Raw genomic sequence first — 12,641 nt, forward strand, 5'->3', positions numbered from 1 at the left:
AAGGAAGGAAGGAAGGAAGGAAGGAAGGAAGGAAGGAAGGAAGGAAGGAAGATTTCTAGAAGCAGATTCCTTACCTATACTTGTATTTAATATTCATGAAATGTGCACTTCCAAGTCCTCTTCATTGTGATAAATCAAGGATAATGATCTGCTGTGAATAAAATATTAGATAAATACAACAAAGCTATATGATATTTTAGCTATTTAATATTTATCGGAAAAATTACAATAGTCATTAATCCAAGAACAACCAGATAAGATCTGATAAAGACAGGAAAAAATCTATGTGGGACACCATCGTATCCCCATCTCATGACCATGCAGATATACTTTTCACTTAAAAGCCGGATGAGGACCTATGCATTCCATAAAACCTCTTGCTATTAGCACAGACTGTTAGTGTCATTCTTAGGAATCTCTGACTTGTGATATTTATATCTCTTTGCTTGTCATAGAAACATTCCATTTGTATGTTTATTTACCTTCTATAGGGCTATGGCCATTCTTTTCCATAAAAGGGAGAATATTAATGATATAATAGATCCTGAAAACATAGTATTTGGATATGATTATTTGATGATAAGACACTTTGAATATGTTCTTTTGGTAGTAAAATTGTGTTATAAATATTAGAAGTATTCATACATAGCTATTAAAATATATAATAAATAAATGAGGTTAAGTTGATTTCATAAACTTTAATGGGACTGATTTTTATTTCTAATAAAATTCCAAAGTTGATCCAGTGAATATCTTTTGTCCCACCATGACTCCTTTCTAGACATTCGGGACATTCCTTTCAGCCCTGTAATTAGAGACTTGGGGTTCTAAAGACTGAATTATCCTTGGTTGTTTCCTAAGGAGTGTGTTTACATGAAAAAGGGAACACAGCAGTCCGTATTAGCTCTGTGTCTCTTAAACTGGGTTGGCTCAGTCACTGATTTCACCAATGACTTGGTGCGATGGGGATACAGTCATGTGTGCATCTTAACCAGATGATTCAAAGCTTCGAAATGACAGTGAGTTGTAGGATACCCATGTCAGAATTTAAAGGTTCCCTATAGACTCTGTGTAAGAGGCAATGTGAGTAATAGCACTCCAGTTCAGGAAGACATTACCAGCTAGCTGATATAATCTTTAGTTTATATTATTATAAATATGTTTTCTAAATGGGAGAGGAAATAGCACCACTTGGCACTGCACAGATTGGATGCAAGTGGATGATTTACCTAAGTGGACTTTTAAGATATGTCTCAGGAAGTATGTATCATGAAGAATAAGAGAAAATGAAGCCCCAGGATGTCTTAAATGGAATAGTAAAAACTCTTAGGGAGCATGATAGAATTTTTAGATATGTAAATATTTTACATCAAGAATTGAGGTAGATTTAAGGGGGTAGAAAGCCAATTATGAACAGACAAACAGAAAGAAATCATTTGTCAATATCAGGACTCTTCAAAACAAATTACTTGGACTAACTGGGTGTAGAAAAACCATCATACAGGCCATGGTGGATATTTAACACAGCATTACTGAGATGCATAAAATCTAGCACCTCCTTTTCTTAGAGTTTCATTACATATGACCTCACTGAAATATGACCTGTTAATTAAAGTTCCGTTGTTACTGGGCTCTGGAAATGGACATTTACCAATTCTCTTGTTCTCTAGGAAAAGCCAACGAGATGACATGGTGCTGGGGTGTGCACACGTGTGGTGCTGGGTGGGCCTTTCACTCTCGCATAACGTTGTAAATGCCTTGGTCTTCATAAATAATGCAATTGAGCAATTACAATCAGGGAAATGAATGTGACATAGAAATCACCATGACATGACCGTACAACATATGAGGCATTCAGTTTTCTTTTTCAACATACTAAAAACTATTTATATTTGGAATAAAGATAATTGTTTTGATAAAATTTCACCAAACAAAATTTCCAAATCTATGGGAAAGAAAATGTGAATTTCGTACAGGATGAAACGAAAACCCTTTGTGGTATATCTTTAACGTATCTTTGACTACAAGATTATAAAGCCAACGTTCAATGTGTATTTCAAAAATTCAACAATTTTTGTATGTATACTCATGGTATATTTTGTTCTCTTTATTTTTAGGGCACTTTGAATCCCTATTGTGTGTTATGGGATGACTCAAAATCGTAAGTGACTGATGTTTTGTAATCTTACGTTGGGATAAATACTCAAAGTACATTAAGTTTTCTTAGCTAACTGCCAGTGAGTGGGACTATAGCCCAGTGGGACGCAAGCTTTGCTCTGAAGACCCCCTCCCTCGTCAGTCTCAGAGCAGCATGATGGAAGGTTTTGTGATGGTGATGCCATCAGCTACTTGTGCAGATAGGACTGTAGAATTTGTAAGCAAACGCTATGGGGATTTTTTTTTTTTTTTGCAGCTCTGAAATTTTAGAATTATTAAAACTCAAATGTTGTTTGGATACTGTGCCTTAGTAATTTATGTTATTCTCATAGGAGAAAACAGCAATCTCTCTGACTATTTAGCAAAACCATGCAAGTCAAGCAGTCTGTTATCAGAATATTAAAAATATTTTATGGATATTATGAAGAGTACTGTTATTAAATAGGGTGATTTTTTAAAAATATTTATTCATATCTTTTATGGATTCACGCAGACAAAAGAAAGTAATGGTACTAAATACACATGAGTGGTTCTTCCTTGTTTTCCTTTTGTTACCCTTATAATTAATTGCAGCCTCTGGTTAAGGTCGTCATCATTGCAATGATAACTCTGGCGTTTTGATGCAGAAAGACCAAAAAGACATAGTTAATTCTTAGATTCCTGTGTGTTCCAAACTATTTTTTTTTGCTTTGTTTTGTTTTGTTGAATGGAAGCCCAATAAATGCTAAATGAATCCAACAGATAATGTTGCCAGGTGTGTGTACTTGAACATTTTCTCAGTGTCGTTCACTCTAAATGTGATCTATCTCTAAGATTTTTATGATGTTACAGTCCATCACTACAGAGTCTAAGGGGAAATGTTGTTAAAATTTCAAGGATCATAATTATGTTCAGCTCTAGAATGCTTCATGAAATTTTTTAAATTAGTTTTTTTCATGATGCCAAAGAAGTTAGTGATATTAATTATTTGTGGCATAATTTCTGATATCTTAGGGGTTGTCTTCTTGGAGCCCTAGTGCCATAGGAGCCTGGTGACAACAAGGGCTGAGTGTTCAGACACCTGCCTTGGGTGCTTTTCTTTGGAAAATTTTCTTGAGAAATCTATGGTAGAAAGATTTTCCCCAAGCTTTGCTCTTTAAGAAATCACTAGAGAAAATGTGGTTTGTGTACTCGAAGGAGCAACTTGCGATGTTTTGTGGCCAAGTGAAGGGTCAAAGGTTATAGCAGTCTCAATGTGTTCTACTAAAGAAAGACACAAGGAATTTTAATTTCCTTTTTGTTGCTATTTGTGCATGTCTGTGAGTAATACACAGTTTGATTTAATTCTTCTCATCCTCCTCTCCCTCCTCCTCTTCCTCTTCCTCCTCCTCCTCCTCCTCTTCTTTTTCCTCCTCCTTCCTTTCCTGGGGAGACTATACTTTTATATTGATGCCAAAAATGTGATAATTAAAGAAAAGTAAAATTCATTAAGATTGCCAATGTGGCACTCCAATATGACAAAAGCATCCCTGGGTTGTGAGATTTCTTTCAGAAAGCAGGAGTTAGTTTTAATTTATCAGGCTGTTGGTGTCTGAGGTCAGTGTTAACCTTAGAAAATCGATCACACTCAATTTTCTCAGCATCTGCTTGTGAGTTGACTCGTACCCATCTCCAAGAACATCAGTCGCTTGACAAAATTAAGCTTGTGCATGGTCCTTGAGGGGATGGTTGAAGAGGGTGGGGTATGTTTCCTTGCATCGTAAAGCAAGTCATCTCAGGAGATCACTATAGTTCTCACCTGCTTTCCTGACGAATTTGTAAAAGGATCAAAAGGTTTTCCAGTGTGACAGAATTTTTACTGGAGTGTTTTCTTGGTAAAATCCTTTCCTAGGTGAGTTTTCAACAGTGAAGAGCAAGGTATTCCTGCTCCTTCTGTTCACATCTATTCAGTTTTAATTGTACTTCTTGTTAGATTACAATGATTTTAGTGATTCGGTGATTAAATCTGAAGATAAATTTTTTAAGGAAAGTTAAGAGTGAATAGATAGTGATATGTTTTCTATATGGGAGAGGGATGACATAAAAATTCATTATTTGTTTGTGTGTGTCTTCGAGATATGATACCACTGTGTAGCCCTGGGTGCCCTGGAACTTGTTGTGTAGGCCATGCTGTTCTGAAACTTACAGATATTCTCCTGCCTCTGTCTCCCAAGTGCAGGGATTGTTTGACCATGCCCTGCTAATATGATGATTTTATGATTATGTTAGTGAAGTTAAAATTATAAAATGTTTTTTAAATTTGGTTTATCAGATCTCCATCTTTTAAAATTTTTAAATTATTTTTAATTACAAAACCAGTTCATAATTGTATGTTACTTGTGCAACTTTAAAACGAGCTGCTAGAGATGGCTCAGCATTTAAGAGAACTGACTATTCATCCAAAGGACCCGGGTTCAATTCCCAGTACTCACATGGCAGCTCACAACTTTCTGTAGCCCCAGTTCCAAAGGAGTCTAACAAGAATGCACATTAAAAAGAAAGTTAAATAAATTTTTTAAAGAGCTGCTAAGCTAAAAATTCTCATTGATCTCACTTTCTCACTTTGGGTCTCCATATCTACCCATTACCAAGGCCATCCTGTTGTATATAATTTCTAATATCTATTAATTCATTGGTGTGAGTAAATGATATCTTTATATAAGTGTTGTGTAATATAAAGTGTTGTGTGATATAAAAACTATCTTTATATAAGTGTTACACTGTATCTAATACTTTAGAGCTTCAATTTTAAATTCAACTCTCTTGGAAGTGTTTATATATTGTTATTTCACTCAATCCCTCATACTGGCTACATATAATAAACATCTCATAACATACAATATTTTCTGTAGCAAGCTTTTTTCATTTTGGGCCACCAAGCAGCTCCCAAACCATGACACAGAGATTATTATTAGTTATGAGTAGTCTACCTTATCTCATTTTAATCTGTTCCTCTTTATCTATGATTTGTATCAGGGCTTTTTACCTTTCTTTCTGTATGTCATACTTTCCTTCTTCTCCTATCTGTCTGGCTGATGGCTGCCTGGCTTCTTGGGTGTGTCCTCTCTTTCTTCTGCATTCTACTTTCTCCTTCCTTTCAAGCCTAGATTTCTCCTCCTACTTATTCTTTCTCTGCCCACCAGCCCAGCCAATTTCTGTACTGCCTAGCAATTAGATGTTATTTTATTTGCTTTTTATTTGACCAATCAGATGCCCTAAGCAGGCAAGGTGAAACAAATGCAATACATTTTTACATAATTAAACAAATGCAGTCAGTATAAACAAATGTTACACATCTTTACATGCTAACAAAGGAAGTATAAACAGATGTAACACACCTTCACATAGGAAAAGTAATACTCCACAGCATAAACACATATAACACATCTTACATAGTTAAAAATTCCACAATTCTCCATTTGTTCCTCATTCCTATGGATGCAGGACTGTAGCCTCAGCTCTTTAGGAAGCTGGAGCAAGAGGATCACAAGTTTAAGATGCTCCACCTCAGCAGCAGCATGAGCTGCCACTTGTGTTTATTGATCTTAGTCATTCTGACAGGTCTACAATGGAATCTCAAAGTAGTGTCGATTTCCATTTCCCTGATAGCTAAGGATGTTTAAGTCTTTCTTAGCCATCTGAGAATCCTCTACTGAGACTTCTCTGTTTAGATCTGTACCTATTTTAATTGAATTATTTTGTTTTTTAATATCTAGTTTCTTAAGTCCTTTATATATCTTGGATATTAGACCTCTACCAGATGTGGAGTTGATGAAAAAATTATTTCCCATTCCATAGGCTGCTATTTTTTCTTATTGAAGTTGTCCTGTGCCTTATAGAAGCCTTTTAGTTTCATGGGGTCGCATTTGTTTATCTTAGTGCCTATGCTATAGATATTATTTTCAAAATATCTATTCTTTTGCCAGTGAGTTTAAGGCTATTCCCCACTTTCTCTTCTGTCTGATTCAGTGTACCTGGGTTTATCTTGAGGTCTTTGATCCAAGTGGGCATGAGTTTTGTGCAGGGTGATAAATATAGATATATTTGTATTCTTCTACATGTAGACATCAAGTTTGATCAGCACAATTTATTTAAGTTGCTTTCTTTATCCCAGTGTGTATATCTGGCTTCTTTATCAAAACTCAGGTGTCCATAGTGTGTGGTTTTATGACTGTGTCTTCAGTTCCCTCGATCAATCTGCCTGATTTGTGACAATATCATACAGTTTTTATTACTATAGGTCTGTAGTACAACTTTAAATTATGAATGGCGATAGTGCCAGGAGTTCTTTTATTGCTTAGGATTGTTTTAGCTATCATGGGTTTATGATATGTTTAGCTTTACATTTTTTCATTATGATGCTAAGAATTGTTCTTTAAAGGTCTGTATAGAATGGTTTTGGGATTTTGAGAAGAATTGCAGTGAATCTATTGATTGGTTTTGGTTGGATGGTCATTTTTACTGTTAATCATATAATCCATGAGCATAAGAGATCTTTCCATCTTCTAATATCATCTTCAATTTTGTTCTTTGAATACTTAGAGGTTTTTAAATACATGAATTTATTTATTTATTTTACGTCCCAATCACAGTTCCTGCAACTTCCTTTACTTCCAGTCCTTTCCCGTGATGCCATCACTGTTCCCAATGTCATCAATTCATTCCTCCATTTCTGTTTATGAAAAGACAGGTCTTCCATGAATATCAACAAACATAGCATATCAAGTTGTAGTAAGACCAAGTATCTCCCCATGTATTAAGGCTGAATAAGGCACCTAGTACGAGGAATAGCATCCCAAGGCCAGTAAATCAGAGATAGTCCCTGCGCCAACTGTTAGGAGTCCCATAGAAAGCCACGTTACACAAATGTAACACACAAGCAGAGTGCTGAGGTCAATCCCATACAGGCTCTGTGGTTGTTGGTTCAATTTCTGTGAGCCCCTATGAGCTCAGGTTACTTGATTCTGTGAATTTTCTTGTGGTATCATTTATCCCTCTGGCTCCTACAATCCATTCTCCCCTTTCTCTGCAGGAATCCCCAGACTCCACCTGTTGTTTTATTTTTGGCACAGTGGCTGTGCCTTACCTACTGCTCTTTCAGCTAGCAATTGCAACTCCACAATTATGGGTCAGGTTCTCTATCAGTGGCCTAGCTCATAAATGGATATTAGCCTGGCAGGAATTCTGTCCCAGCAGGCACTGGTGCTTTCATTGATGCTAAAGATAGTTTTAACCAAATCTATATTATTCTATTTATGAAAAAAAAAAACTTGAGATTCAAAGGCTGGAGAGAAAACCTGCTAGTTCAGAGAGGCTGAATAACAACTAGTAACCCTCTATACTTGCTGGTATCTCTGAAAGACCCAAGCTTCTGCTTAGCCAAACCAGAAAAACCCGTATCACTTCAACCCCTACCCTACTACTCTCTGTGTCTTTCTGTCTCCCTTGCATGCCCTAGGATGTTCTATGATTACTTTCTGTCAACTAACTGCTAACAAAGCCTCCTGAACCATGCTTCAGATAGATGATTTTTTTTGGTGGGTTCTTTGAGTATTTTTAAAATACTCAAAGATTCATAAGTGAAACTGGTCATTAATTTTTATTTTTGTTAAGCCCTTATGTGGTTTGGTCATCAGGGTAACTGTGGCTTCACAAAAAGTTTGGGCAAGATTCCTTTTGTTTCTATCTTGTGGAATAATCTGAGGAATATTGGTATTAACTCTTCTTTGAAAGTCTGTTAGAGTTCTGAGTTATAACTGCCTGACCCTGGGCAGTTTTTGTATCTTTGTTTGTTTGGTTTGCTCATTTTGTTTGTTTGGTTTGGGTTTTTTATTTGTTTGCTTCTTTTTGTTTTTGTTTTTCATTGAGAGACTTTTAATGAGTGCTTCTATTTCGCTGGGGGTTACAGGTCTATTTAAATTGTTGACTTGATCTTTATTTGACTTTGGTAATGGGTGTCTATCAACAAATTTGCCCATGTCTTAGATTTTCAAATTTGGTGGCATTCAGGTTCTTTTTAAAGTATGACCTTGTGATTGTAGGGATTTCCTTGGTATCTGTTGTTATACCCCCCTTTGGTTTATGATTTTATTAATTTGCATATTTTTTCTCCATCTTTTAGTTAGTTTTGATAAGAATTTGTCTGTCTTGATTTTGTCAAAGAACTATTTGTTTCTTTGATTCTTTGTATTGTTCTCTTTGTTTCTATTTAATTGATTTCTGCCCTCAATTTGATATTTTCTTACCATCTACTCCTTTTGAGTGTGCTTATTTCTTTTTGTTTTAGCTTTTAGGTGTGCTACTAAGTTGTTAGTTTGAGATCCCTCCTTCTTTTTTTAATGTAGGTACTTATTGCTATGAATTTTCCTCTTAGTACTGCTTTCATGGTTTCTGATAAGTTTGGGTATATTGTGTATTCATTTTTAAATCTATGATGTCTTTAATTTCTTTCTTTATTTCTGTCTTGACATGGTAATCATTTAATAGACAGTCATTCAGTTTCCATTAGTTTGTAAGCTTTCTTTGTTTCTGTTGTTGATATCTAGTATTTTTATTTTTTAATTTATTTATTTTCATATCATGTATATTGGTGTTTTGCCATTAGTGTTGGGTACCCTAGAACTAGAATTATAGACAGTTGTAAGATGCCATGTGGATGCAGGGAACTGAACTTGGGTCCTCGGGAAGAACAGTCAGTGCTCTTAACCACTCAACCATATTTTCAGCCCCCCTCCCTCCATATCTAGTTTTAATCCATAGTCTAAGAGGGTGTAAAGGTTCTTTCAATTTTCTTGTCTCTGTTGAGAATTGTTTTGTGTCTAAGTATGTGATCAGTTTTGGAGAAAGTTTCATGAGGTACTGAGAAAGTATATTCTTTTGTGCTTGAATGGAATATTCTGTAAATATATGTTAGGTTCTTTTAATTTATAATTTTAGTTAACTTTGGTCTTTCCCTGTTTAGTTCTTTTCTAGATGACCTGTCCATTGATGAGAGCAGAGTGTTGAAATCTCCCACTATTAGTGTGTGAGGATCAATGTGTGAATGTGTGATTTAAGTAGTGTTTCTTTTATAGATATGTGTGCTCTTTTGTTTGGAGCATAGTTATTAAGAATTGAAATGCCATCTTGGTGGATTTTTTTCTTTGATAATATGTAGTGTCCTTTCCCATCTCTTTTAATTAATTTTTGTTTGAAATTTATTTTGTTAGATATTAAAATGGCTACACCAGCTTCCATATTAGTTTCATTTTCTTGGGATATCGTTTGCCTACCCTTTTACCCTGAGATAATGGCTATTTTTGATCTTGAAGTATGTTTCTTGTATGAAGCCGAAGGATGTTTTTGTATCCATTCTTTTAATGTGTCTTACTAGTAGGGAATTGAGGTAACTGAATTTGAGAGAAATCAATGAACAATGACTTTTTGTTCCTGTTATTTTGTTGTTGCTTCTGTTGTTGTTGTTGATAGTGGATGTGTGTATGTGTGTCTGTGTATATATGTCTTCATTTCTCTTCTTTTTGTTTTGCTAGTGTGAGCTTATTTTCTGTGTTTTCATGTGTGCAGTTAACCTCCCAGGGTTGGAGTTTTCCTTCTAGCAACTTCTGTAGGGCTGAATTTGTGGGTAGATATTGTTTAAATTTGACTTTATCATGGAATAGCTTATCTTCTCCATTTATGCTGGGTATCTGTGGTCTCTTACAGTCACAGCACATCTGTCCATAATTCTCATAGATCTGTCTTTATATATTACTTTGGTTTTTTTTCTTTTGCAGCTTTTTATATTCTTTTTCTGTTCCATATGTTTAATGTTTTGATTATTATGTGATACAGAAACTTTCTTTTCTAATCCAATCTCTATGGTGATTTGTAAGATTTTTGTACCTTTATAAGCACCTACTTCTTTAGGTTAGTAAAAATTTTCCTATGATTTTGTTGAAATATATTCTGGGCCTTTGAGTAGGGAATATTCTCCTACTTCTGTTCCTGTTATGACCCTTCATACTGTTCAAAACTTCCTGAATGTTTTGTGCCAGGAATTTTTTAGATTTTAATTTTTATTTTATTTGGCCAGCGAATCCATTTTTTTCTATTGTAGTTCATTATTTGAAAATTTCTCCCTTCTATTATAGTTTGTTGGTGACGCTTTACTCTGTAGTTCCTGTAAGCATTCCTATTTTTTTTTTCCTTTAGGATTCCTTTAGTTTGTGTTTTCTTCATTGCCTCTATTTCCATTTTCAGGACTTTGGATAGTTTTACTTGTTTTTTTCAACTGGTTTTTTTTTTTTTTTGGCTTTCTTTTAGGGACTTATTCCTTTCCTCCAATTATTTGTTTACATTTCCTTACTTTCCTCTAGGAATCTATTCATTCCCTCTGTAAGGACCTCTATCATCTGAATACAGTTGGTTTTAACTTCTTTTTCCTGTTATTTTACTGTGATGAATATTCACAACTTGGTGTTGTAGGATAGCTGGGCTCTGGTATTGACATATTGCTCTGGCTGCTAATGATATTGTTCCTATGCCGATGCCTCAGCATCGGGGTTTAGGATGATTATAGGTCTAGATGCTGATTTCTGAGTTCGTGTCAGTTGGTTGGGAGTTTTGTTCCTTAGCTTTTGTTTCCACCCTGAGTTTTCAGAGAATGTGTTGACTGAGTATTGTTTGTTTTACAAGCCTGCTCAGTAATGTGTTCATGGGGAATGCTTGCTGGTATTGGAGGCTGGGGGAAAGGGAGGGCAGGAGGAGGTGGTCCAGGGATCCACCAAAGGCATGGATAGGTGGTGTTCAGCTGCAGTACTGCGGATGGGGTTATAGAAAGAGTGGGGTGTCTGTGGACAGCCCACCTGGTCTTCTGGAAAGGCATGCCATTTTTCCTACTTTCATCGTTAGAGAATTGTTCAGCTTTTGTCTTTCCTTAACACTGTAAGAAACAAGATCTATACGTTTTATACATACAACTTTAATTCCTGCTGTACATGCATGTGACATTATACATCCAAAACATACTCATCATTTAGTTTTGGGCAAAGATGAAGGCTTTCTATGTCCTGAATATATTCTCTAATTAAGAAGCAGTCCGAGTCTGCTTTGATTTAACTGTCCAGAAATGGTTCTAACAGTTACTAGAAAGCAGAGCAGATCATGCATCAGCCATTATATCTTGTTTCAATCTTATTTCGAAGATAACCTAGCTCATGGGTGATACCAAGTGGAGGCTCTTCAGTGTGCTCAAACTAAACACTGCGTAGTTTGGCAATTTGAAACATATTTTGTTATTTCCTTGCCTCACTAACTATTCAAGAAGGTAGATGCTTCTTTTAAAATACTTAAACGGGGTCTGGAGTGATGTCTTACCAATTATGGGCACTTGTTCTTATAGAGGACCTGGATTCAGTTCTCAGCACCCATGTGGGGGCTCCTGCTGGCCTACAATTCCAGTCCAGAAAATCTCTATGAAGACAGATATGATCATCAGAGCAAGTTCTAGGCCAGACCCTGTCTCCAAAAAGGAGGCAGGCCATACAAAATATTAATTTTCTTTTAAAGTTATAATGTTAAAGTTTCACTAGAAGAATAAACTAAAGTAAAAGGTCAATATTTTTTGTTTTTCTACCATACTATTCTTTTCTAATGGTATGAAACACCAAAAATACACATTTTCTCATAATATCATGGTGCAAAATTTCTTTGTTTCTTTTTTGGTTTTCTTTGGAAAAGTTTTTCTTTTTATTCTTAGAATGCTAACAAAAGATGTTTTAGATTACAACATAGATTTCTTTATATTATTACCCCGTAATGCCTAACTTCCTGAATAAATTTTCTTAAATTTGCTACTGTATAAATGAAGCCCTTTTAACCTAACCCCTTTTAAAGTTTATTAAAGTGCCTGTAGTAGGGCAACCCATTGTGTCCATGAGCGTAGTTTCTTCACCTCACATCCAAGTGAAGGGAAATATTTCCATAGTTTATTTCTCCTGCCATAACCCTCTATCATGAAGGCTTGAAAGCACCAGACTGTGGTACGACTCATTACTGATTTCTGATTTCATGAATGAAGGTTTGCGAGGCTGTCCATCCCTCCTTGTTATCCGAGGCTGTTGTGCTATATATAGCTGCAGAACTGACTCACAGCAGAAACCACAGTGGCCACAAATAATACAATATGTAGTCTCTTTAGATGTTAAACAAATTGCCCACTCCTGCCCAAAACACTGCTTTCAAGTACTTTTCCTCTTTTGGCACACAGGAAGTATTGATTATAGTTCACATCAGGATAAATGAATGAAAATGTTTGCAAGGTTGTGTCAGCATAGGGTACCCAAGGGTAGAGAGAATCACTGTTTCATTACATTGGAAATCAGTCATTTCTTCGAATACAGCTTCCACCATAATCTGTCCCATCTTCGTCTAGAATTCTGAATGTTTTCTCTTGACATCTTTGACTCATAACTTCTCTTTGATATTTC

General features: G+C 35.6%; 1 protein-coding gene across 1 annotated transcript in view; it reads left to right on the plus strand.

Annotated features, from left to right (window-relative positions):
• The window catches only part of Adgrb3 (adhesion G protein-coupled receptor B3), a 709,539-nt gene that overhangs the window by 390,978 nt on the left and 305,920 nt on the right, over positions 1–12,641 (plus strand). Inside the window, exon 15 of the mRNA XM_050134810.1 lies at positions 2,118–2,161. Within this exon, the coding sequence (XP_049990767.1) occupies positions 2,118–2,161 (44 nt within the window). The remainder of the gene's footprint in view (positions 1–2,117; positions 2,162–12,641) is intronic.

Source organism: Alexandromys fortis, unplaced genomic scaffold (assembly GCF_014885135.2).
Source record: "Alexandromys fortis isolate MF-2015 unplaced genomic scaffold, M_Fortis_MF-2015_v1.1 scaffold_20, whole genome shotgun sequence".
In the NCBI taxonomy this organism is placed as follows: Eukaryota; Metazoa; Chordata; class Mammalia; order Rodentia; family Cricetidae; genus Alexandromys; species Alexandromys fortis.